Source organism: Trachemys scripta, chromosome 4, assembly GCF_013100865.1.
Source record: "Trachemys scripta elegans isolate TJP31775 chromosome 4, CAS_Tse_1.0, whole genome shotgun sequence".
Classification (NCBI taxonomy): Eukaryota; Metazoa; Chordata; order Testudines; family Emydidae; genus Trachemys; species Trachemys scripta.
Window position 1 is genome coordinate 45,384,249 of NC_048301.1, and position 27,050 is coordinate 45,411,298.

Consider the following 27,050-nt stretch of genomic DNA (forward strand, 5'->3'; position numbering starts at 1 on the left):
AGTCTAGATGGCTGGTTGGGAAGGGCCTATTCAGGAAAACGAGCCATTAGGGAAAACAACAGGCCTTAGGAGAAGCTTATCTCCCACCTGTTGAGTCTTCCTGAGAACGCTACAGATAGCCCGTAACTAATGGCTGCTATGACCTTACAAGGACATGTGACTAGGCCATATGATGTTGGACTCCATCTTGGGATGTCAATATTTTTCCACAAACCGAACTGGGAATCAAGTTTTGAAACAAAAGGTTCCCGCCATATGGTAAAGCTATATAAGGCATAGAGTGACATCCTCCGTGGTTCTTCACTCCCCACACAAGAAGACTCCTGGAAACACCTGAGGAACAAAGACTGAACTGGGGGAAGTGCTGGACTCAGGCTCAAGGGATTTCTAGCCTGTTTATGAAACACCTGGGGATTCCAAGCTGCAAAGCAAGTGTAGCTTGTGCCTTAAGAATCTACAAGTCTGCCTGTACCATGAGTTAGGATGAGAATCTGCTCTTCATACCCAATCTATTTAGTATATTAAGTTTAGTTTGCGTTTTTTGTTTATTTGCTAGGTAATCTGCTTTGATCTGTTTGCTTTCACTTATGATCACTTAAAATATATCTTTTGTAGTTAATAAACTTGTTTTTGTTTTAAACTAAACCAGTGAGCTTTGACTGGAGTGCTTGCGGAAAATCTCTGCTTGGTTACCACAAGTGTGCATTGTTCTCTTCACATTGAGGGAGAGGCGGATTGGGTATTAAACTCATATACTGGCCTGATTTTTATCAGGGCAGGACGGTTCTGCTCAGGGTAGGACGGTTCTGCTCTGGGGTCCCAAGCTGGGAAGCTGGTGGTTAGAAAGCCTGCGAGTAACTGCAGCTAGGTGTGTCCCTACCTGTGCGAATGCTGGTGAAAGTGCTGGGTGGAGGGCTTTGCAGCTTGGCACAGCAGTGCAGTGTGAGAGAGAGCCCAAGCTGGTGGGTCAGGGGGCTCAGTGGTACCCCAGTTCCAAGTGGCACCCCGGAGAGGACCCATCACACCCGAGCCAGCTGACATGGACCAGCTGCGGGTGTTTAATTGCAGTGGAGACGTAACCCAATTGTCTTAGACAGGATTCCTCATTTGCTTAAAGTGAGGCATACACTTAAGTACCTTACTGAATCAGGGTTTATGGTCTTGGTTAGAGCCATGGCTACTACTGGATGCTCAGATAGCAGTTGAGTTTAAGAGTATTTTTTTTCATTTGTGCTTGGACAAAGGAGTATGACCTTTTACTTTGGACGTGGACCTTGCTATGTCCATCCTTTTTTTCACCTTGAGTCTTGACTACTATAATGTTTTTCTACTTGGAGTTAAATCAGACCATTCAGAATCTAAAGCTAGTGTAGGATATGACAGCCTGCATTTTAAGCAAAGCTTCATACTGAAAACATGTAACACTAGTGTTCTGTGATCTGCATGTGTGCTTCTGAGTAGAATTCAAGGTGTTTATACCTTAAAGACCTAAATAGGTCTAACTTATCTGAAGGATACCTCTCTCCCACTTCCATGCTGCTACAGTTGGCTGATATCCACCTGGGCTGGAACTTTTCTGATGTAAGGGAAGGAGCTGTTGGTATGGCATGGACCCTTCAGCTCTGGAATACACTGTCTTCACAAAGCTGAAGCTTTTGAACACTCTGCAAAGTACATCTTTTTTCTTGGGGACTTGGAGAAGGGGCAGGTTGAATATTGGAAAATATTGTATTAGTATTATGTTAATTAGAAGGTACTGCATTTGTAACTCAGAGTGGTGACCAGCTGATGTACATTTTTGTATATTAATTAAATGTTATTATGAATTTTAAACTATATGTAGGCACCCGGAGCTTGGTATGTGAGCTTATCATTTTATTAATATAGATAAATAAAAAAGAAATAAATATTGCAAAGACAACAACGTTAAAGACAGCAGTATTTGGATGAAGTCAAATAGCCTAGTGTTTATATTTGTGTTAATATTTTCACAGGTTTCTTAATGCCTCAGGGAGCCATTTCTGGGACCAAAGCCTCATGAGAGCTAATCTTATCATATTTCAGTTCCTCAATGTTGAAAATATCAAAGGAAAACCATTCCAAATTCCTTTCTTTCCTTGGTATTTGCACTGTTCAAATATCTTATCACTTAGCCAAATTATACATATTTAAACATTTTAATTTTTCCTTGTATGCTAATCTCTCAACCCTTGTATCTATTTTTGTCACTCTTCTATGAACGCTCTCCAATTTGCAAATATATTTCTGGTAATGACATGCCCAGAATGTACCTCTATATTTCAGGTATGGTCCTACCAGAGTCCTACAGTAACCCCCCTAATGAGATGCAGCTTTATATGCAGACCAGAATTGAGTTGGCCAGTTTTACTGCCATATCCCATAACAAACTTATGGCTACTTTACTGTCTACTATAACTCTTAAGTGTCTTTTAGAATTACTGCTTTTCAGGTTCCTTCCTTCCACGGAATATGCCTGTTTCAAACAATTTTCCTCAATTGTATGAGCTTATACTTTTGCCCAGTTAGATTTCATTTTCTTATTTTCTGTCCACGCATTATTTCTCTGTTATAGTTTTACGGAGGGATGGGTGATTGATTGATTAATAACTGATTGAAATTGATTACTGATTAATCTTTTAGACCACAGTAATCAATAAAGCTTAATCTCCTGAGGGCTACAGCATTAGGAATATTATCATCTGTATCATGAGATTAAGAGACCCTACAAGCACACAAGAAACAATTGCAATTTACTACTAGTCCCTTTATTAACAAATCCACTAAACAGATAAACAATCCCACAAGTCCTGAAATACAATAGTAGATAGAGAGATAAGTGCATAGTATTTACCCTATTAATGGCATCACTCACATCTCCTGTGGTGGGTGTCCGTCATCATCTTCATCATCATCATCACCACCAGTTTGTCATCCTGGGATCTCCTAGTGTGTTCCTCCCTCTCCCCTGACAACCAAGCCAGGCAACACCTTTTTAGTTATGCTTATGCCTGCTAAGGCTCATACATATGCATAAGGGTTTCAACCCATTTATCCTTATCCATACTTCCACACCCCACTAATTTAGGGGTGCTGCAACTCTCGCTATCCCTTTAGTTCCCCTCATTCTCATTAATATCTACGTCAATGAGTTACCATAGCAACTTGAGGTTATTACAGAATCTGCCAAAATGTTACTATTGGGCACCTTATGATATTAACTGGTACATTGTGGCATATTTTCCAGTCTAATGCCGCATAGCTTCCAGAATATCAGCACATCTTGTACTGTAATTTTACACTTAACTGTTTCAGGGGTCAGGGGTGTGGATAGGGGTCAGGGGGAGTCAGGGGACAGGGAGCGGGGGGGTTGGATAGCAGGTGGGGTCCCCGGGGGGCGGTTTGGGGCAGGAGTCCTGGGAGGGGGTGGTCAGGGAACAAGGAGCAGGGGGGGTTGGATGGGTCAGGGATTATGAGGGGGGCAGTCAGGGGGCGGGAAGTGGGAGGGGGCAGACAGGGGGCCAGAGCCAGGCTGTTTGTGGGGCACAGCCTTTCCTACCTGGCCCTCCACACAGTTTCGCACCCTGATGTGGCCCTCGAGGCAAAAAGTTTGCCCACCTCTGAACTACAGTAATACTCAATATTCTCCCTTTTTTATGGCCCACAATTAGTTGGGCTTCACACCTGGATATGGCAACAAAATCATTACTCCCAGTGGTTAATCATCTTGTAAAGAGAATGAGCAGAGGTTAGATGTCCACACTGGTGCTATTAGATCTATTAGCCATGTTCAATACTTTAATGGGACAGACAGAAGTACTTTACATGGGCTTTGCTCATTCTTTTCAAAGATCAAGGACGGCTGCGTTGGACAACTGTTCTTCTTCTCCTAGGGATCTCTAGTCCACGGGAATCAGTCTCATTACTCCTTATGTTCATATACGTGAAGCCACTGTGGGAGACTGTGAGATACTATAGATCAGCATCACCACCAATATTCTTATGATATTCAGATCTATGTGTCCTTTTCTTCATTTACAGATAGAACTGTTTCGCCACTTCAAAAGCACTTGCCATATAAGAATAAAATACTTGTGGACAGAGGAAATACTTTGAGTCTCTGCTAGTTAGTAAAGCTGAAAACTAAATTGAGGGAATCCATCTATCAATTGCTAAAGTGGTTCCAATCTTACTGGATACAGCTCTGTTCCCAGATAGCAACAATGGTCTGATACACCTTCTCTTATCTTCAGTTGGCCAATAAACTGCAACCTCTTTCAGAAGTGGAATTTGCTATAGTTACCTATGCTGTTGTCACTTCATGGCTGACAAATGTAGTAAGTGCTATTTCACCCTACCCTTGAAGGCCACTTGGAAACTTCAGCCACTGCATAATGCTATTGCCTGTATCTTGTGCAACAGAGATGAATGAAAAAATATTATACTTGCGTTTCATACTGACTAGCAAGTCACTTTCATGTGAAATTCAAAGTGCTGTGGTTTGATGGATTTGGGGTTTTTTTTAATTTAGAGAGCCCTATTTTTATCCAATCACAACATTTATATCTTGTCTATCCTACAGGTTGTACTGCATGAGTCTAACAGAAGTATTGGGAGCATAAGCTTTCGTGGGTAAGAACCTCACTTCTTCAGATGCAAGTAATGGAAATCTCCGGAGGCATGTATAAATCAGTGTGGAGATAACGAGATTAGTTCAATCAGGGAGGGTGAGGTGCTCTGCTAGCAGTTGAGGTGTGAACACCAAGGGAGGAGAAACTGCTTCTTTTCCCACGAAAAGGTTCTTACCCACGAAAGCTTAGGCTCCAATACTTCTGTTAGTCTCAAAGGTACCACAGGACCCTCTGTTGCTTGTTACAGATTCAGACTAACACGGCTACCCCTCTGATGCATGAGTCTGTGGCACGAAAGTCCCAGTTGGCCATTCTTGGCTCTGGAATTCACTCCACATTTTTGGGCAGGCCTCCAAAATATTTTTTTGCCACCTCTTTCCAAACTAACTGATGTATTTTCTCTATTTGCACAGCTAGTGTTCTATCTCTTTTTTCAAGGACATATTTGAAGGAAAAAGCTACCAAAGTACTTTCAAAATAAAAATAATTAAAATGGAGGTTGTCCTTTGCATTTATAGTTCCTCTAAATTAGGAGGACTTCTAGAAACAGGCTTTTCAGGACCCCATGTTGGCTCTGACCACCAGAAATCCATCTAAACCCAAGTCTAGCAACTTAGAAAGTAAGTCTATACTGCAAAGAAAAACCACAGTGCTGAGTCTCAGAGCCAGGTCAATTGACTCAGGCTTGTGCTGTGGGACTAAAATTAGTAATGTAAATATTCCCGCTGTGGCTAGAGCTCAGGCTCTGAAAACCAGCAAGGGGAGAGGGTCTGAGAGTCCGGGCTCCAGCCGATGTGTGAATATGTATACTGCTATTTTTTGCTCCTGAGCCCCTCAAACCTGAGTCAATTGAACTGGGCTCTGAGACTCAGTGTCTCAGGCTTTTCTTTGCAGTGTAGCCATACCCTTAAATATTCATGTAAGATGCAACTCTTCATTCAACTAACTTGCAAACTGTAGACATTGGAATCCTCCTTGGAAATTAATCTCCTGTGGAAATGGCCAGTATTTCCCTATTTCTGTTTTTTCAATGTAGTGGGCTTGGTTGCTGTACGGAGACAGAGTATTTCTTAGGAAATATTTTCACTAAATAAAATGGTGTAAAGTTTTGTCCAAATTCTACAGTGAGAAATGCCCTAGAAATATCTGCAATAACAATAATTAATAATAAATTAATTTGTATTTCTATAGTCCCTTTTACTCAAGAATCTCAATCTGCTTTACACTGATTACCTCACATGGATATTGTGAGGTTAATTTAGAAAAGCATTATTATCCCCATGTTACAGATAGCAAAAACGTGGGCTTGTCTTTACTGCTGAAAAACCACTGCATTTTTTATCTCAGGGTATCTAATGCATGTAAGTTACCCTAAGGTAAAAACATAGTAAAGACAAGGCATTTTAGTTTTATCAAAAGGTAAACTCACCAATGTCAGCCTTATATCCCACCCTGGGTTTGATCTCATAGTACCTAGTCTTCACTGTGTTTTTCCTTTGGCATAGCTTTGGGAGGAGTAGGGAGGCAGGGCCAGCGCAACCCATTAGGCGACCTAGGCGGTTGCCTAGGGTACTACAATTTGGGGGGCGGCGACCGTGGCGGTATTTCGGCAACGGGACCTTCCGCCACCTCTGTGGGGGGCAGCATTTTGGAGCGGGACCTTCCGCCGCCTAGGGCGGCAGAAAAGCTGTCGGCGCTCCTGTAGGGAGGGAGATCACATCTGATCCAGCTGGGGCTACTCCTTTCCCCCCGTGATTCCTCAGGACCCTAAACAATGCAAGGAAGGCCCCATTCTGAGGGAACTAGGCCTTCCCCTCACCTCCAGCCATGTAGACTCAGGGAAAAGGAAAAACTCCAGCATGGCACCAGCCCAGGGACCAGAGACTGAAGCCAGCAGGAGCACCTCTTGAAGTCCTGGGAAGACAGGTGAGCAGAAACCCACCGACAGCTGAAGGCCCCTCCCTTAGCTACTGAACCCAGGGCTCAAATAATTATGGGGGACAACTAATGAGAAAACAGGGACAGGAATGAGGGTTACAGGGACATAAGCCAGGAGCCAGAAGGGAACACCAAGCAGAGAACCCCAGACAGTGGCCACTGTTTCTCAAAGGTGTTTGGGGAGCAAGTGGACACAGCCCAGAAGAAGACAGCAGGAGCAACTGTAGAAGCAATTTCAGCAGAGAACTCTGGACACAGATGACACCATCAGTTCTTACTCTAGGCATTCTTCTCTCTCTTAATTTCAGACTCACTCGTACTGCCCTCAATCCTTTCTTCTCTCTTCTCCCTATCTTTCTTTCATTCTCCCCCTCACCTCTCAATGTCCCTTCTCTCTTCCTTTGTTTTCCTTTCAGTTAATTCCTTCCTGACTTCCCTCCTTACCTACTCCTGTCCTATAAGCCTCAGCCAAAAACTATAACAAAAAACCCAACCAAGCAACAGCTACAAAAATGTGTAATTAACATGTTGTTTACAAAGCATCGTTTAGTTCAATCTGCTTGTATGTTATATCCCTTAGTCTCACTTTATATCTGGCTTGTCTATTCAGCTCTTTGGGACATTAATCAGCTCTTACCTATGTTTCAACTGTGCTTAGCAAAACAAATCCTCATTCTTAACTGTGGTCTCTAGACAATATTACTGTAATATAAATAAAATAAAATAAAATAAAAAGAAGATCTGGGTGTGCTAGGTTATGCTATGATGAAGTGTATGTGCATGCTTGCAAGGCACTTATGTGCAATGATATACCTATGGCAATACGTTGTATAGGTGGCTGAAACTGCAGCACAGGAAGGGTGAGGATGCTACAGAGCGAAAGGGTGGGCGAGTGCAAGTGGGCCAGGCTGTGGTGGAGCAGGACTAGGTGGGCAAAGCTTTGAGGGAATGCAAATGAACCAACGCTGAGTCATGGTGGACCTCAGGTTTATTTACATTGAAACTCAGTAGCACATGAAGCTGACCTCCGCAGCCAGCCTGTGGCAAGTCACTGCGCTCAGCCATCCTCCCAAAATAATGAAGTTACTGAGTCCAAGCTATTGTGTCTCTGAAAGAAGCAGGTGAAGAAAGCAGGGATGGGTGTGACACTGCTCTACAGTAAAGAAAGGTGGCGGGCATAGGTTAGATCAGGCAGCTGCTCCAAACAAAAAGGTAAAGCTGGATCTACCCACCCCAAACTGTACTGTCAAAACAGAGCCAATCCAGCCATTCCTACTGAACCCACAAACCTGGACCCCAAAACATCCCAGCACAACAACTCCACAAAAACAATGTTGCCCACATTGTCTATTTAGTCACAATACTTTGGTGTTTTCTAAAAAACCCCAGGCTATTACCCCGGAGCTCATCTTTCATTTAAAAAAAATAAGTCCCTAATCCGTGTGGCTGCAGAGAAAAGATTGAAAGGGTGACCCTGCAACGCTTCAACACGCGAAGCCAGGAACCCCTCACGTACTGGATCACGATCTGAAAGCCAGTCTCATGGTGCCCGCAGGGGCCTGATTGACTCAGGGGGTTTGAACCCGCTGGGTGGCAAAGCAGGAGCCTGCCCCCTAACCCCAGTCCCGGGGTAGGCACGGGCATCCGGGAGACGGGGGCCAAGCACTGGCTGGCTCCAGGTTGTGGGCGCTCCGTACCAGGGCTGGGCTCTGCTCGCGGGCCGTTCCCTGCTTCGATAGAACCTTCCCCGCCCCCCGACTCAGCCAGGGCGCAGCAGGCCTCGCTGCCCAGCGCAGGCCTGGCCCGAGAGCGGAGTCGAGGATTGGCCCCTCCGCCCGTCAGTCGGGCCTGTGGGCGGGGACAGACCCGGCTCTCCGCCGCGCTGAGGCCGCCCGCGGGACTCGTCATCTCGGAGCGACGGCGGCAGGAGGCGGAGGCATGGTCCCCGCAGCCAGCAGTCTGGCCGGGTATCATGGCCGCCGTGGGGGAGTCCAGCCAGCGTCAGCCCGATGCCCACAAGCCGGAGACTCTCGCCGTCCCGGCCGCCAGGGAGGTGCTGAGCGGCGCCCTGCGCTCCCTGCCCAGGCTGACGGGGCAGGTCAGTGAGGGCAGAGGGTGGGCGGCGGGGAGACCCTGCCGTGGGGCGGGCGGCAGTAGCAGCAGCAATAGCTCCGTAGGGCAGGGGGTGGTGCGAATCGCTGCCGGCAGGGGTATGGGAGGTGGGCCCCGTTTGGGGCGGAACAGCAGAGTTACAGGCAGGGGGGCATGATGGTGGGGGGAGACCCCTCAGCGTGGGGCGGGGGGAACAGGGGACAGCAGCTGTCCAGGGAGAGGGGATGAAAGTAGTAACCAGAGGCAGCAGGGGGTGTGCCTGGGGGGCAGCAGATAGGACAGTTTGGGTTTATTTGGTGAGAAATCGACTTGCAATTCATAATCCAGTAAAGGCTCCCTTATTTGGGGGGAGATCCTTTCATCTGGGATTGCTTTCATGGTCGTTTAGTACCTGCTGTTACCAAGGATCAAATATCTTGCTGCTGCTTGAGTGATGGATGGTGTACAGACTCTCATCACTACTTCATTTCATATTAACAGCAAAGCAAATGTGTTGCTGTTAACTGTGGCTTTAAAAAAAGTGACTATTGCCTGTGAAGTATATGCCTAAATTTATGAATTTATTTATGAAGGAAATATTTTTCCTATGACAAAGTGTGTAGATTTTATCACACACAACAGGTTAGTATGAATGTCATCCACAAACCATTAAGTAGTCCATTATAACTTGGAAAAAAAAATGATCAGGACACTTGACGTTAGAACTGCTTAGACTTTTGGCTTGACTTTGCTGCTGTGGGGCATGAGCAAGTTTCTTTGAGCCGTATTTTTAGAAGTGGCTTCAGTTTTGGGGTGTTTAAGATTAAAAATCTAGGGCCTGTTTTTAGAGGTGAGGAGAGCCCACTGTCATTAAGTAGTGATATTACAGTAGTGCTCAGAGGCTGTGATCAAGATCAGACACAGTCCTTGCCTGAAATTGTTTACAATCCCCCAAAAAATCCCAATCCTGTGAGCTCATGAGTACCTCTACTGAAATCAGTGTAACTTCTCAAATTTGTGAAGTTAAATCATGCACAAGTGTTTAGGGCCCAAGATTAGAAGATACATCTGAAGGGAGAGGGAGAGAAATATATATACTACTTCAAACATTTTCTTAATCTTTTTGTAAAGTAGGTATCTACTTTCCCCAACTGTTCCTCAGTCTAACCGTTAAACATTATCTGACGTTTTTTGGTATTGGCAAAACCAAGTCTCCTCTCTTGCCATTTCAAGTGGGTGCTGCAACTACTGTGCACCTTTAATAATCAGACGATAGTTATCGAAGCACTCAAATATTGAGGCACCCAAAATAAAGGGTCTGAAAACTTGGGCCTTAACCTTTATGTATCTCAGTTTTTCCCATCTGTAACAACACTCGCCTATCTCTCTAATAGGAATGCTGTGTGGATTGGTTAATGTTTATACAGTGTTTAGAGGTGGTAAAGTGCTAAGTATTAGATGTATCAGGCTAGCGTTACACAAAAGCCTCCCTTTGTATTGTGGACAGCATTTTCCATAATTCTTCACTAATCACAACAACTGAGTGGGTGAAGAAAAAAAAGTATGGTAATATGCATATAGCAGTGGTCATAGAACATAAAGAGCACTGTTCCTTTTGTGCTTCTCAACACTGCAGAAATGTCGACCTCATATATAAGAAACAGGAGCTGGCACATATACATAATGTAAGCTAGGTACCTGATGCTAAAGATGACACACCCTATGTAACAGCTTAAATCCTTGAACTTAATGTTCTTTTAAAAATGGTTAATCTCCGTCCCTTATTCAGTACTTCACTGGTTACCCGAATCTTGGCTACTTATAGGGCTGCATTTTAGATTCTGGGCCTAGTAGTACATGTGTAGTAAGGACCACATGCTGATTTCATAGAATTTAATGACAGTGGTTTGCTTCCACCACAGGGGTAGCTTGTCTAAAAATTACTAGTCTGTTGATGTTGTTTCGAGCCATAGGGATATCCATTGTGATGGAGTGACTTAAAGTCACCGTCAACTGCAACAAAATAGATGTCAGCCAAGGCTAGTATAGTAGTTGCAGCATTTCAGTCTATCGCTGTCCTTACAAGTACTGTTAAGGCAAGAGGAAACATTACTATGACAGATTAATTTGCTCATTCAGTATTTATTAGTGTCAGCTCTCTGTGAGCTGAGGGGTGAAAACATTATATACATACAAAAAAAGTGTAAATTAGGTGAAGATAGGGGTTAGTCTTTACTTGTGACTAAAGCACAACTATGAATAAAAGAACCCAACCTTTTCACTTACCATCTTTAACTGTTTATCCCTAAATTATTCCCACTCAGAAATCTTGCTAAGTTTCTGCACTTTGAACTGCCTAAATAGGAGCTACAAAATATCAAGTGAAGCATACAACTGTTGCTGTGACTATTTGGAAAGAGGGATTGTTGAGGGAACGTTGAGGAGTACTCTTTTTAATCTATAATATGTGGTATATGTACCCCCACTGACTGTTAGCAGACACTATAAGTAACAATATCCAAAATAATGTGTACTGTATACTTTTTTTTATGGAAACATTTAGCACAAACTACTCCTGTTCTTCTTTTTGTGTGTATGCATGTATGCCTGATTGGCACCATAGATGTAGATAAATAATCTCATGAGCTAAATAAAATGTACATTAAGTTTCACTTTCTTAGGTAAATAAAATGTTCAAAATGAGCATGCTTACCAAAACATGAATTTTCCAGATACGGTATGTGCAGGGTAAATACCAAAAAGAATAAAATCTTGCTTTAAATATATCTAAAAATACTTGATATTATGTCTAGCTGAACCAAAAGATGGAAAGCTTGAACCTATTGTGACTTTGTTGTTAGTTTTTAGAATTTTGAGGCGGAGTAAGAAGAAAAATAGACTCATTATTTCACTAGTTTTTCTGCCACTATAAGAATTGGTGAGTCCCCCATCTCCTTTCCCATGTATTGGCTTGTGCTCTGATCTTGCACATTTACTCAAGCAGAACAGGAATGGGAATGCTGCCTGCTTAATGATGCAGGATCAGGTTCATATTTTGTTTAGATATAATAACACTGTTATTGTGATTCTTGTTTTCACTGCTAATATGTAAAGTAGTTTAATATTTGACTGCTTTGCCTCCCAATGTATTGCTAGCATTCTGTTTACTTTATTCACATTTGATTCTCCCTATGTATGTTGTGCTTTAGATGAATTTTTGCTAATCATTTCAATCTTCAATTGTCAGCCCTTTAAAAAATTTATCTTGAAATCCTCAAGAACTAAATGTGTGTTCTGTTTTCTTACCCACATTTGATGCCATTAGCTGGCCCCTACTTTGGGGGGGAGGGGAGATATGTTAAAGGTATTGTGCTTCAGGCATGCAAACTCATAATCATCTGTCTAGCTATAGTCTAATTTTCTTTTTAAAAACTGGGAGCTTGCACTATTTGTGAGCATCATATTGATCAAGCAGCACAAGTATGTGAATGAATTAGGAATTCTGGACCTGATTCTGAGTGTCACTGAGTCCTGTAACCCCTGTAGATTTAAATAGGAATTATGGTTAAGTATAGAGTTCTTCATTCACTTTTGGGGAGTCTTTAATGCCTTATTTGGTTGGAAAACAACCTCTTTGGCTTTGGTGGGAGTTGCCAAGTGCTTGCTATTTCTCAGGATTAGGCCCTGTGAGAATAACAAATTTTATTGAAACAAAAATAGAGGTGGAAATGAAGAACATGCATGTATTTCATTAGTGATTATTAACAAAAAGTTTAGTAGTGTAAAATGAAATTATTTTTATAAACATGCACATTGATTAGAGATTTAATAGATGCAGTTTCTAAAAGCTAACTTCAATATGTGCATAATCTGTCAATTCTACATCATTGTTTTCACTAAGGAGTATAATCTCATGGAATTTGTTTATGTAGTCTGAGTTTGCAATGGTTCAGTTGCATAGAAAGTTAAACTTTGATTTTGAAGTAGGTTTCATGGGGTGGAGAAGGTCCTGCTGCACAGTCTGTATTTTGCGTAACCTAGGGTTTGGTAAAGATTATTTATTTATGTAGGCTTCTTGCAAAAGAAAATGTAATTTAAATTCTTTTTAGACTAAAACCTGATCTGGAAGAGTGCTTGGTGCCCACACTTCTCAGCACACCTAAGAATCAAGGCCATAATTTATTTTAACATACTGGTAATTAAACACACATTTTACCTATTTTTGTTCCACTGTTTGCAAAGCAATAATCTCTATGAAACAAGCATATTGGTGGCTTGGTCTTGTCACTAGCTATGCTGTTAAATCAGCTAAAATAAAAGCAAACTACAGTAATAAGAAACAAACAAAATATTTTATTGTAACAGTTGATAGAAGCTGATTTGATAGACTGACTTAACTCTTGACAGAGATTAAAAGGCTAAGTTAATGCAATAAAAATGGCATTGATTTAACTAAAGTATTTTTTTTTTTTTAAAATCAGACTTCATGCAAACATACACCGTGATTTATTTGAGGAGTGTCAGTTACAATTGAAGTTTCAATGCAAGACTAACACTTTTAAACCATTCTTCTTCTCCCACATAAAAATGCAGTCAACAGGCTGAGAATTTTTGTTACCCTGTAGAAGTCCCATATACTTCTGACATTCTGTAATACAGCATAATGATGTAATTTTTGTGATGATGCTTGTTTGCCCTTTTGAAGCTTAACCTTGGAGATGATGTGGTGAAAATTGTAATCGATTGGAGCAAGCTTCAAAGTACTTCGGCACTCCAGCCTACATTGCTCTTTAGTGCACTTCAGCAACATATTTTATATTTGCAGGTAAATATTTTATTGGACACTTTTAAATGCTGATCTCTTTGGTCACGTTTAATGTAACTAGATTATATACACTGCATAATTTCAATTGTTTGATTTAGTATTGAAGTAGTGGTATTTAACTTGAGAAGCATGCAAATATATTATACATTTGGGATTCCTCTACACTTCATAGGTTCTCAAACCTGTTATCTTACAGAGTTGTCAGAACAGTTGTGGGAATAGCCTACCGGGCCACTATGGGTAAGCATATTGAACAAATGCAGCCCCATTGATTTCTAGACTTGCATTGTAAATTCAATACATTTCCATCTATGGTGGGTTATAATTAAGCAATAAGACACGGCAGGTGTGTCTCATGCTATGATAATGATTCCATGCCTTGGGTGAGTTTTGAGGCTCATGGAGTGCTTTCAGTGGTTCAAGAAGTGGCATTATCCCAGCATGACACATCCTGGAGTGTCTTACTGCAATTAAAACCTATGCTGAAAATATGTTTAACAAGAAAGTAATTTCTTTGACATTAATGTCTCATTTTGCCAAGTAGCCAGTCACTGCATTTTTCTTAACTATTTGAAACTTTTTGGCCCTATCAGAAGTAGCAACTACACTGTAATTTAATTGTGATTTTTTTTGGGGGGGGGGGGGGGGTTGGTTTTGGGTTTTTTGGACAGTCAATAGCTGAACAGAATTGAGCCCTTGCTGCTTCGTGGTCTGACATCTGAAGAAGGTGGTGATTTGAATACATTTCAATTTTTCATATTATCTGTTCAGTAAACGATTCCAAGTGTACTGTATTTGGGGGATGGGGTAAAATTAGAGGAACTTGTTAACTTGCTAGTCTACAGGATAAAAAATGGCCTTTGTTTTACGCATCAAGAGTCTTTAATATGACAAACAAAAACAGACAAAATGCAAGATTAAAAGTAAGTAAAAATTACTTGCTGTCTCCTTAAATTTAGACATACTAATTTCATTCCTTTTCAGGAAACTAGACTGGTAGAAATTGTCCTGTTATAAGTAATAGTTAATCCTAGATTTGTAGGGGAGAAAGAAGCTATAAAATTCAGGGAAGACTTAAGAGTGTGTGTGCAGGGGGAAAGACATGTAGTACAACTTGTTTTTTTGATAGGCTTTTGTTTTTACATCTTGTGCAGGAACATCCAGTGGAATGATAAGCATTTATTTTGCTGCTACGGCTACCAGTGCTTTCTCTCATTTAATTTCGTAATATAAGTAGATAATCAGCCATATCAAGAAAAGCATGATTGTTCAGCATAACACCTATATATATTTCGTGTCTGTGTTGTCTCATACACTTTGGGCAACTGCAGTTTCAAGTGGAGAATCTCTAGTGATGTAGTGATAAAGTAAGGGCTTTACAGAGTGAGAGCATTGGCTCTCATGTTAAGGAGGAAAAATACTAAGCCTAGTGTTCTGAGTAGGCATCTGAATGACATGTTAATTAAGTGTCATTGGTGGCGAAGGCTGAAGCTTTGATTTGGTTTATAACAGATGAGCAGCAGACAGATTTGCTTAGACATTTTGGATTTGTTTTCAATTTCTCATATACAAACATGTAACAGGCTGTGGTCATAAGGACATAAAATTTGGAAGTACTATATTTTTAGTTTTTTATTGGATTGTATATTAGGTTGATATTATATGGTGTCTCAAATTATTTTAACTAGTCTATTTTAGAAATTGTAATGAGAAGCGTGTTGCCATTTTGAACCCTATCATATATCCTTTTTTGTTTCAGCCTCTTTTAGAAAAACTCCAGTCAATGATTAAAGAGGAAAATATAGTCCCTGTTGAAGATGCAGATAAAACTGAAGGCAAGAAGTTGGATACAAATTCACAGTTATCTGATAGTATGTCACAGATAGAAGAAAAATATACAAGTTATGATTCAGGAGATCTGAAAGAGGCTCATATTAATTTTGACTCAGAGGTGGTCCAGATAAAAGCTGGAAAAGCAGAAGTAAGTGACCATCTTGCCTAGATTTGAGAAATGCCTTTTCTTTCATTTTGAATTACAACAATGAAATAGATACATGTCACCATGTTTATTACCTGCAGATTGACAGGAGGATATCAGCCTTCATTGAGAGGAAACAAGCTGAGATCAATGAAAATAATGTCAGGGAATTTTGCAATGTTATTGATTGTAATCAAGGTAATTATCCAACCAGAGTTTAATCTTCCTAGAAATTTAAATATTATTTTTGTTTTAAAATGTCACTTATATTTAAAAAACAAACTTAACTTCATTTTTAAATTAAAGACCATTTGTACGTGCGATGTGGAAATTATTGGATAGACAAAATGCAGAGATTACTCTCCCAGAACTAATCTGATATTTCTAAGTTTCATGGAGTCCATACTGAGGAAGAGGAGCTGTTACTATATTTTAAAAACTGCAGAGTCTATAATCAGATGCTCTCATTAATGTGAAGATACTTACTTTATGAAGTTATTGTAATTGTTGACTTTAAAAAGGAACACTAAATTAAGTTAATGCAGGAGAATTGCAGTGCAAATAATGTCTTACCAATTGTATATTGAAAGTCCAAACTTAGAGAAGTATAATGTTAGTTTGATTAAAAGAGAATATATTTCATTGTAACTTATTTAAATTACTAGAGGGTTGAATTAAAAGAAAAAATGTGAAGGGTCTTAAGTCAAATTGTTTGTTTTTTAAATGTGTCCTACTTAAACACTCAGTGATAATATCCAGAGCAAAACAATTATAGAAGTGTTTTGAAGAGACTTATTTATAAATAAGGAGTAAAATACTGCAGTTTTCCTATGTCTTCTAGTATCTTCCCAGTATCTGTTTACCCAAATATCACAAGTAATTGTTGGGCATGCTATGTTTTTGATCTCAAAGATCACTGTTTTATAATTTCATAAGTGTTGGAATGAAAGAACATTCTAAAAAGTTAGACAAACATTAAAGGTTAATAGATTGTTTAAGAGGTGCTAGATAATAAAATGTCACTTTTTAAAGTTATATTAAGTAAGCTTGCATGCAGAAGAGCTGATTCTAGAACTTCTCTATGCTCATTTTATTATAAAACATTAATATAGCTCTAAGTACATGGACAAGAATAAAATACAAATGCTAGAATATGAAAGGAAATGAGAGATGGGCTCAGTTCTTGGCGGGGGGCGGGTGCTAAAATTTTACATGCTACAAAACTACTACTATTAATAATAATGACAAGCCACAAGACATCAATATAGATAAGGGAAAGCGGAACAAGATGCTACACTAAGAAGGATTCTTGGAAGAAACTAGCTTTAAGGAGGGATTTGAAGAAGAGGGAGAAGAGTTTATGGACAGAAAGATAGAAAACCAAACCTAAAGTAGGGATTGAAAGAAAAGGCAGCAATAAGTAGAAGATATGGAGAAACAAATGGACCAAGGAGATGAGGACAATTAGAACACCAGTAGATTGGAACTGATTATGGTTCTAATCCTGCAAACGTTTACACATATGAATAATTTTATATAGGTGAGTAGTCCCATTGAACTCAATTGGTCCACTTGTGTATAAGTGTTCACAGGACTGGGGCCTAGGCCTTTCATACCTTGGAGGAAGAGGAATTTAAATTTGATGTGCCAAAAGCCAAAAAGCCAGTGGTCAGAGCATTTTAATTTACAAATATGCACTTAAGGTCTCTCTCTTTTTTTAAAAAAATTTCGTTAGAGAACAGCTGTGCCAGAACAGATGCAGTTTTCACACCTTATCCTGGATTTAAGAGTCACGTAAAGGGTAAGCAGTAATTAGCTAATATCTATGTACTTTTGTCCTCAAAATATATTTGCCACAATCTGGCATTGTCCCCACCTGGACAATGTTCATCAAATGTGGCTCAACTGAAATGTGTACATTTTTGTGTAGAACATTAAAAATATCAATGAAACGTTTGTATTGACTTTCAGTCTAATAAAAGCAGTTTTGAATCATTCCCCCTGCACAGTTTCCACCCAAAAGCCAGCAGCATGGTGCTAGTGCATGAGAACCTAAAGGTGTGTTTTACTACAAGCAAAAATAAACTAGTCTGTCTTCATTGTCTGAGATGAGATTTAAAAAAAAGAAAGAAACCAAAAATCCCAGTTTGTAGGTGAAAAATTTAAGAATTATTTGCATTTAATATTCTAAATTGGTTTTAGCAATATAGCTAAGGATTTGATTTTTTAAAAAAAATTATGAATGTCCCTCTAACCAAAATAGTTGTATTGAAATGGGAGGCAAGCCCAGCTTAAGTTATAATTACAGAATTATTGTACTGCAAGGCTTTACATTTTCTTCATTATCACAGGGATTGCTCAGCTATTAAATGCTCCTTCACTTGCTGCTGAGTGGGCACTGCCAGATGCGGAAGAAGAGACTGCTCCAACCATCCTGAATGGAAGGTTTTGATCTCTTCTCCATCCCCACTCAGATCCTTGGCCAGTGTTGTGGGAGGTCTTAAACCCTTGCCATCTCCTCCCAGTACTGTTCTGCTAATGGAGAGGGTACAGCAGCACTGCATGGGAGGGGACAACCCAGCGAGCAAGGTTCTCCCCCCAAAAAAATCTCAAAAGGGGGGAAAACTGGAAAAAACAGGGAAAAAAGGTGTATAAAATAATCCTTATACTCTATTTAGGGAATTATATGGTCCCCATCACTGTAGTATCTGAACACCTCAGAGTCTTTAAATATATTTATTCTCACAACACCACAGGAGGTAGAGAAGTACTGCTGTCCAGGCACAAAGAAGCTAAGTGCTTTGCCAAAAGTTACACGGGAAGTCTGGAAGAGCAGGGAATTGACCCAAGATCTCCCAAGTGCTGAACTTAAGTGTGCAAAAATGTGCCTGTTCATTGCTGTCTAGGCACATGTACAACTTATTTGAAATACAACAATAAGAGTACCCCGCCTCCTGAAAATTGAAAGTCTACTTGTGCTACCCACTCAATCACCCTTTTAGAAAAAATCTAGGATAATACAGTAGATTAGCGTCATAGCATGTTGCAAAGCTTAATCATTTTCTGTTGTGCCAGGAGGAAGATTGGAGAAGTGAGGCCCAGCTTTAAGGTCCCTTCCTTTTTAAACCTGAGGCTGTTAGTTGAAGTGTCTTGACTTCAGCACAGTATTATAGAAAAGGTTGCCCAGACCCATACTGTTCAGACCTTTTGATAGGTGAAAACCAGTACATTTATTTGCACCTGGAAAAGAATTGGAAACAAAGACAATGCAGACTCTGGAGCACAAGTGTAACTTGCTCTCTGCTTGAAATGCTCAGTAAGCCCACAGTAGCATGCTGCACCATCTGAAGTTTCCTGAATGGTGTTCAGGTACAGCACAGTGCAGTAAGACCACCCGGAAGAATGGATAATGTTGTTTGTCAAAGTCCACACAGATTGCTCAAGAGATTTTGACTTGGTTGGAAAAAAACATGTTTGGCCACAGCTATCTGAGCATCCAGAATCAGCGAAGGATTCAACGAGACTTTCAAGTTGCAAACCCAAATAACAAAACATTGAGAACTCCTTTGCTAATATTTCTGCTAATTCTTGTAATTGTTTCTCCTTCTATATTCTACTTGTTAACATAGTGGTAGTTGTAATGCAGCCCATAATGTTAGGTCATGGCTTTTTCTCGACTTTTCTTCCCACTCACACTAGCTCTAGCCAATCATTAATTTAGATTGGATGTTATTTGTTTTTCAGCTACTAATCTAACCATTGCTGTTATTGAGATTAGCAGCTAAAAGACAAATAAAACTTGACTCAAAACATTCTTGAATGTTTGCCACAGGAAAGTGTGAAGAGAAATTGCCATTTGCCTCAGATAAAGAGAAATTAAAGCTTTGAGTTATTTTTATCCATACCTAATTTTTAGTTAGGCAGTATACTTTGAACCTCTAGTCTTCAATGTCTTTGGGACTTTCATCACATTAAAAGTTGTAGTAAGGTTAGCTTGGTTATCACAGTGAAGTTAGTAAAACTACTGTACTAAAAAAAATTATTGATTTTAAAAACATTTTTATTACATTATTACTTAAATGAAAAAGTTCTTGATATGAAAAGAACTAACTACGTGTGCATATGTGGTAATCGTGAAACCTCTTTTAACCTAGTTTCTAGAGTTGTAAATACCTATGGTCCCCAGACTAGATCTGAAGGAACACACAGGTCCAATCATAAAGCAAGTATCCTGCTTCGTGACTGTGGAAACCAAGCAGTAGAGGAAAGACTGCAAAACATTGAAGCTCATTTACGGTTACAAACAGGTTTGTACCATATGCTTTAATTGTGTGATTAATATATTCGATTGTACTGTAATTATCACTAATATCGTACAGTTAGGCAAGGTTTCAAGTTCAGTCTGTGACTGTGGATTGCATGCTTTTCAGCACATCTCTGTAGTAGTAGGTGGCAGAATTTTCTCTATAAGGGTCAGGCCAGCTGAAACACTGCAAGGTAAGGTAAGCTATCTCAGTCTCAACTCAGTTCCTATCCATCTCCGCTCAACTCCTGGCCAAGTCAACAGCCCTGGGAAAAGCCTCAAGTTCATCTTTCTCCTCTCTTAGCAACTGCACAGGAAATCTCCAGGTGTCACAATGTGACCTGCTTTAGATACCCACTCCCTGCTTCTTGTTTCAGAGGAGAAAAGGGGGGGGGGGGGATTTTTGCAGGGTTGTTCTCTGCTCACCAGCAGTCAGAGTAGCTCTCTCCTAGCACTGCTGTCCTTCTACTACCACTGCAGTAAAAGACAGCAGCGCTAGGAGGAGTGAAAGGGGAGCAGTTTTAAATAACAGCTGCTAAGAAGAGAGCAGTCTTGAAGGAAGAAAGCTTTATTCCCTGCCAAAGCTTTCCCAGCCATAAGGGGAAACAGGGAGGAAAAACTATTTGAAACCCTGACCAGGACTTGCTATGACATTTTGTGACTGGCTTCCCAAATATGGTCTGGGTGTGCTCCAAAAGTAGAGAAGTGTGGAGAAGTAGAGAAGAAAGTTAAAGCTCAACGACAGCTTTAATACTTATTTCAATGCTGCCTTGGCAAGGGTTGGGCTAGATTCTTTAATGGAATCAGATCAGAGCTGGAACTGATGTAAGGTAAAGATGTGGATGGGCAGCCAATAGGGGGAATAAAAGCATGGTGGGGCCACATTAGTTACTACTTTGGAAAAAAAAAACAGATTAAATGTGTCTCCAGGGTACCACACATGTTTACTTTCATCCTGAAAGCTGCTACTGGGCTAAATACTTACATAGCAATCTATAAATTGGAGTACTGTAAAATCTGCCTCATCACGTTGCATGTTTTTGTATGGTCAGTTCTGTTTAGTACATGGACGAGACAGCTGAGTCATAGGCCAAGATGCTGTGGTAAAATCCCAGGAAACAGCAGGCTGTCTTTCTCAAACACTTCTTCTCCCCCGACCTTGCTCCCCCGCAGTGAATTAGGCAACTGTCGTCAGGACACCTGTTCTTTCATTTCTAATGGTGAATTCCCTCCAGTGCAGTTCTAGATATCTATGTTGGACCCATAGGTGACCTGTCACCACCTGCTCTCTGCTGATGGCCGTTAGCTGCGTCCTGTTTGAAGTGGTGATGCTTGATGCACTACCACATGGGATTGTAGGTTTCCACATAATCAGTAGAATGGTGGTGCATGAGGTGCCTGCTAATGTCTAGTTGCACATGGGCAGCTATCAGAAGGAACAGAAGATTAATGAATAGAGTAAAATACATGTTACTAACTAATGGGTTTGCCTTTTAAAATTTACCAGTATTAAGTCTCCTGTAGCCTACTGTATGGGGGGTTTTTTTGTTTGTTTTTTGTTTTAAATCCTAGATGCAACATGCATGAAGACGGACTTAAGTTTCTTTTAGGCTTAATTTTTTTTTTTCAAAATCATTGCTGTTCTAAGCTATAAGGGTTTTAGAACTAAAGTATGTCTCAAAAAATCCATTTGTCCAATCACCACTAGTGCTTGTCATCAATTTCTACAGAACTTACATTCACTAAAAACAATTTCTAGCCCTGGGGATTGGAAAGATAACTTTCACGTGTCATCTGATAGTGTTTTTTTTTTTGTTTTTTGTTGTTGTTTTTTTCCGGAGTCTGCAGACAGCTCCAGTACCTCTGCTCATAGCTCTGCAGACAGTTCCAGAACCTCTGCACACTAGTCAGTATGACTACTGCTTTTCAAAACACTGCTAGCTTCAGTTTCATGTTCCTGCATTTTTGTGAAGCAATGAGACGGAGCCAGGGACTAGAGTTACTGAGGCACCAATCCTCCCCCTGCCCCTCCCTCCAAAAAAAAAAACCCACATAGGAGAAGGGTAAAGAAGCTGAGACTCCTTCAGCTGCAGAATGGAAAGTGGCAAATCTTATCCCTCCCTCTAGGTAGAGAGGATGGAATTTTAAATTCACCACACATTGGAGGCTAATGAATGAGCTTCCATGTAGGGTCCAGGAACAGCACCTTACTTCCAGCAACACTTCCTCTCCTGGCAACTGAATAGGGCTTGGCTTCTCATCAGACCATATTGGTTACCCTTCCCCCTCCCACCTTTTTCATCTCATCTTCTGGCTAGTAGGTGAATTCTTCAAGCCCTACTATAAAGTTTAAGCTTATAGTAATGTTAGTTATTCAGATGGTTTCCTGACTCTTCCTATTTGGACTGTTACATCAAGGTGGTCCAGTACCTAGAGATATTTATCAGAGAATTAAAAAGCTTGAAGATAAAATTCTTGAGTTGGAAGGAATGTCCCCTGAATATTTTCTCTCTGTGGTAAGTAATTCTCTCTAACTTCCATTATTCAGCACACCTAAATGTGTTTGGGGCTTTTTGTTTTCTTAAATCTTAGATATAGGAAATAGATCTTATTTATATAGGTAGATACTATTTTGATAGTTGCATAAACACTTTTTTCCATAGAAATATGAAATTTCTAAACTACAAAAACTTAAATTGAGCGAAAGTATGGCTTTCATTCAGGTGACGATGTCTTGCTTTTATACACAATATGATTACATTTTAATGAACATAGAGAATTAGTGTCAAGAACTGGTGTGAGGAACAGCGCTAATGCCAACTCAATGTTTTTTTGCAAGTGACAGGGTTTCAGGAGATGCTGGAATTCCTTTCTCAATGACACGAGAAGTTCCAGCGCCCTCGCAGAGCCAGTCCCTTCTGATCGCTGTTCTCACAGGAGGGGAAGGAGGAGGAGAGAGAGCAAAGAGCCATGCAGCTCAAGGCGGTTCCACTCCCTCCTGTGAGAAAGATGGATAGGATAATACCTCTGTTCCTCCCCCTCCCAATCTGCCAGCTTGTGAAGGGGGAGAGGGGACCCTGCTGCAGCTTCCCTAAGCCTGGGAGAGGGGTGTGAAGAACCCCAGGAGGAGCAGAAGTGAGGCTAATGAGGTGGACTGACTAATGGTAGGGGGACTGACAGGAGCTGAAGTGATGGTGGGAGACAGAATTAATTGCTGGGCAGGTTATGGGGAGATGGGGGTGAAAGCTTCTGTAGCAGGGGCCAAAATCACCTTTCCCAATGAATTTGGGAGCGTTGGCAAAACTAATTGTCTCTCTCACAGTGGGGATTGGCAGGGGGAGGTTCAAAAATCAAGAGACTGAAAAAACAATATAATCTTTGTCTGAAAATGATTTTTTTATCATGATTTTCGAGCTCTTGAAATTGGCAATACTGGAATAGGGAAGGGGTGACAGACAAAAGCATGGGGCATGGGAAGAAAGATAAATTGCTTAGAGATTATTTTATGTCGTCCAATGCTTTTTTTAAGCTGGTCTTCAGACCAAATTCTGTTAGTAATTGTGCATAAGTGGTGAAAGTTGTGTATATTTTTCCTCTTTCTGAAATATGGAAAATTAGCAAACAAATTTAATGCTTCCCCCAGCAGAACAGTGCATAGTTAAGTAAAAAGAGAGTTTATAGGTGCATGAAAGACTCTTATATTTTTGCACTATATGAAAGGCTTAAACCACAGTGGGAAACAGTTGAGCTGGCTTCACAAAAAACTAGCACATGCAGAGTGAAACTGGAAAAGATGTTTCTCTAATGCCCAGTTACAGAAATCTTATTATTTGGAATATTAGTAGCTAAAAGTTTTAAAATTGATTAGTTTCAAGTTGACTGTCTTTATAAATACATAGAACTGCTATTGAAAGAGATTCAAAACTTCATGTAATATAGGCTTTTTCAGCAAGTGTCTGATTCTGGGATCCAATTCTTTAGTTTAACTCATATTTGAAGTTCCTAGCCAGTAAAACACACATTTGGGCTGCCCGTTAAACTTTCAATTTTAATTTCTTTTTACCCCCCCTAGGGGGCTTCAGCTTCCTGTTGGAAATGTAGGAGACAGGAATCTGCTTAGGGTAGAAGCTACAGAGTATGGAGGCACGTGGCTCAAAAGTGCCCCACCTGAAGGCTCCCTTCTTCAGTAAAGGGAATCCAGGTCACTGAGGAGGCTCGTAGAGGCAGAAATCTGCATTTCAGAAGGGGGCAAGGGACATTTGTAGGGGACTGAGGAGAAGTAGGTGCCCAACAAGGCCATCTGCCCTGTTTAAGGGGGAACATAAGAATGGCCATACTGGTTCAGACCAGAGGTCCGTCCAGATCCATATCCTGTCTTCCAAAAGTGGCCAATGTCAGGTGTTTAGGAAGGAATGAACACAACAGATAATCATCAAGTGATTCATCCCCTTGCCCATTCCCAGCTTTTGGCAAACAGAGGTTAGGGACATCATCCCTGCCCATCCTGACTAATAGCCATTGATGGACCTATCCTCTATGAACTTAATCTAGTTCTTTTTTTGAACCTTGTTCTAGTCTTGGCCTTCAACATCCTCTGGAAAGGAGATCCACAGGTTGTCTATCAGAGAGAGAAGAGCCCTGGGATTCAGCTGTTACCCTGGAGCACTGAGGGAGCTGCTGATGGGGTTGATAGTGAGGGTATACCCAGTGGGCAAAGGAGGGAACCCTACCTCGGCTCTTACTACATGTTAATTACCTTGGGAAAATGTTTGTTCTTCAGTTCTCCTGCTCTCCCTCCCGTGTCACTAAAATGGACTAGCCCTCTCCCCTGGATTTTCACTTCCTGACTGAATATCTCTCCTAATTACACCAGCAGATGAGGGAGCCTTCTGGTAGAAAGAGTAAAACAGCAATACTTTAAATTTTAAATGCAGCCCTAAGATTTTACTTGGATTTCTCTGTGCTGTACATGGAGCTACACCTTGAGACTATTTGGAAATTAAAGGTAGTGCAGGAGGGAGCTTTCTGCTTATCATGTTGAGTTTCCCCCCACAAAGTGCTTTGGGATCTTCTCTGGGTACCAATAGGTGTTTGGATGGAATTTACGCTAGCAGTGGTACAGCTAGTGTAGGTCAGTGCCTAAACTTCCAGCAATATATTGGTACTGTCTGCATGAATGTTTGCACCATTGACACTAGCAGTGGTGAGAAACACTGGCATGGACAAGGCATCCACTAAATATCAAACTACCCTTTACCTCTAAAGGTGGCCTTCGTTTAGGATATAATTGGGTTATACAGGCTGTGCAGCGTAAAGAAGTTTGAGCAGCTTCTGGCTGTTCTCTGGAAAAGCAGTAGGTTGGTTGATTTTTGCTTGGGATTTCTCCCACCCCTAAAATTCACTTAATTGAAGAGGATTTCTTGGTATCTATGGAATGACGGTCAGTGTTCCCTTCAGTGCTCTGAAGACTTACTCCTGTATCAGTGATAAGAGATCTTGTAGCTTCTAGACTAAGGAATCCTCTGAGGATGCTATATAGTGGTGGATTAGCTACTGGGCCAATAGGGCTTGTGGCCCAGGGCCCCGGAAAAATGGGCATCCCCACACTATGATCCCACTCATCAGCTGGAGTGCCAGGCAGGCAGGGCAAGACCCCGGGGTAGGGGGAAAGTTGGTGGAAGGGGTAGGGAAGGGCCCCTACTTGCTCTGGCCCAGGACTCCACAACACCATGATCTGCCTCTATGTATTAAGTCTGTGGTTAATCTTTATTCCCTCTAGAATTTTTCTGGCAAAAGGAGGAAAGTCCAACTACCCCATGTAAGTGCCATTAACTTTTACTTACCTTAATTTATGAAATGCTTCAACTACAGAGTAGTTCCACATTTTACTACAGTATTGTCAAAGTGCACAGCCAGTGTAATTGCTTTCTATGTGTAGTTAGCTATATGTTGGGTTGCTGAGTTCCCTTCAAATACCAGTTTTTCAGCTGTGGTTGTACATATGTTTCAGTGCACAAATTTTAAAAATATTTTAGTAGACAATCTGTCGAGCAGTAGTGTGTAGCTATTTGAGAAGTCATATACTTTTCATCAATTGTTAAAATAGTTAACCATTGTTTGTTCTGTTGCTGAAGAGTCAAATATTCAGCCTTTTTTGTTCCTGCTAATTTGAGGTAGTTACAAGATCTCTGTAGGTAACTTCAGTTTTCAAATAAATTTCTGAATGTACAGTATTTTCATCTTAGCACTGAAACATCAAGAGTTTCAGTATGGAATGAGAACTCCTGTAGTAAAATGTGAAGTTGTGCTTGAGCATTTGTGTAGCAATTCTAATGTGTAAATTATTGGGTTTTTTTTCAAAACAGAAATATTCACTGGCTGAACTTGATGAGAAGATCAATGCACTTAAACAAGCATTACTGAGAAAAACGAATGAAGCAAAGTCCAAGGAGGTTGATGATCTTCTTTGATGAAATTTCCTAAATCTCATCTCGTTTTAACTCTTATAGACTTATACGAGTACTCTTCAACCAATGAAAATAAAGCTTACATATTAACACTCTCATTTGGATGTTTTTGGAAACTTGCAATAGTATTGCCCAAAAAATGTATATCAGGTTCCTTAGTTTGTGTCTTTAAAATGATGAATGTATTGCAAGTAGCATTCTAAAAATCTATTCCCTTCTGTTGTAAAGGAGGATCTACCTTATTATTCAGCTGTGAAAAACTGCTTTAATTTAACTGTGCAAAATCTGTATTTCATCTGTGCTTTTCTTGATCAGAGGGAAAAATCTTTTGAATAATAATATTCAAAAGGGCTACCTTAACTAAAATGTTAGTGTTCATGTAACAAGTAATTTTGTGAAATAAAACAAAATACTTAATGTGTGAGTGAATTTGTCATCTTCGAAAAAGAAATATGGTAACACAAAATCAAGAGTATGCACAGGAAGAGCAAATTGTTTTGGTAAATGTTTGTCATTTTCTCCCAGGCTTCAGAAATACATACACCCATAATACATCACTAGACAAAGATGTGATTACAGATAAATGATACACAGGTGTATAGAGGCAGACTGCACCCACTTTTCAATAGCCCTGTAAAGACTGACCACAATTAGCTAACTAGGATTTAAACACTTAAAAAAAGTTTCTACAGTAGGTATTAACCCATGAGCTAATCTTTATTTAAATGCTACTTAATGTATTTTTAAACATTCCCTAATCTAGACCAGGCCATTCATTTAATAAGCTGATTAAATGTAT

General features: G+C 40.4%; 1 protein-coding gene across 2 annotated transcripts; it reads left to right on the forward strand.

The window, feature by feature from the left end:
* Positions 1 to 8,481: 8,481 nt before the first annotated feature.
* Positions 8,482 to 26,672, forward strand: MBIP (MAP3K12 binding inhibitory protein 1). 2 transcript variants are annotated; one of them, XM_034768612.1, is made up of 9 exons: positions 8,482 to 8,685; positions 13,384 to 13,503; positions 15,263 to 15,484; positions 15,583 to 15,679; positions 17,217 to 17,282; positions 19,636 to 19,788; positions 22,203 to 22,300; positions 25,564 to 25,602; positions 26,150 to 26,672. In XM_034768612.1, the coding sequence occupies exons 1-9, from the start codon at positions 8,560 to 8,562 to the stop codon at positions 26,252 to 26,254; spliced, it is 1,026 nt and encodes a 341-aa protein (XP_034624503.1). In that variant the 5' UTR covers positions 8,482 to 8,559; the 3' UTR covers positions 26,255 to 26,672. The 2 variants fall into 2 exon arrangements, with proteins under 2 accessions (XP_034624503.1, XP_034624504.1); XM_034768613.1 differs by lacking the exon at positions 13,384 to 13,503.
* The last annotated feature ends 378 nt before the right edge of the window (positions 26,673 to 27,050 follow it).

Bases quoted from the DNA above. Each gene is read 5' to 3' on its own strand.
- MBIP (XM_034768612.1), top strand. From the start codon at position 8,560: ATGGCCGCCGTGGGGGAGTCCAGCCAGCGTCAGCCCGATGCCCACAAG. The intron at 8,686-13,383 runs GTCAGTGAGGGC...GCCCTTTTGAAG, and splicing joins TGCCCAGGCTGACGGGGCAG to CTTAACCTTGGAGATGATGT. The intron at 13,504-15,262 runs GTAAATATTTTA...TTTTTGTTTCAG, and splicing joins AACATATTTTATATTTGCAG to CCTCTTTTAGAAAAACTCCA.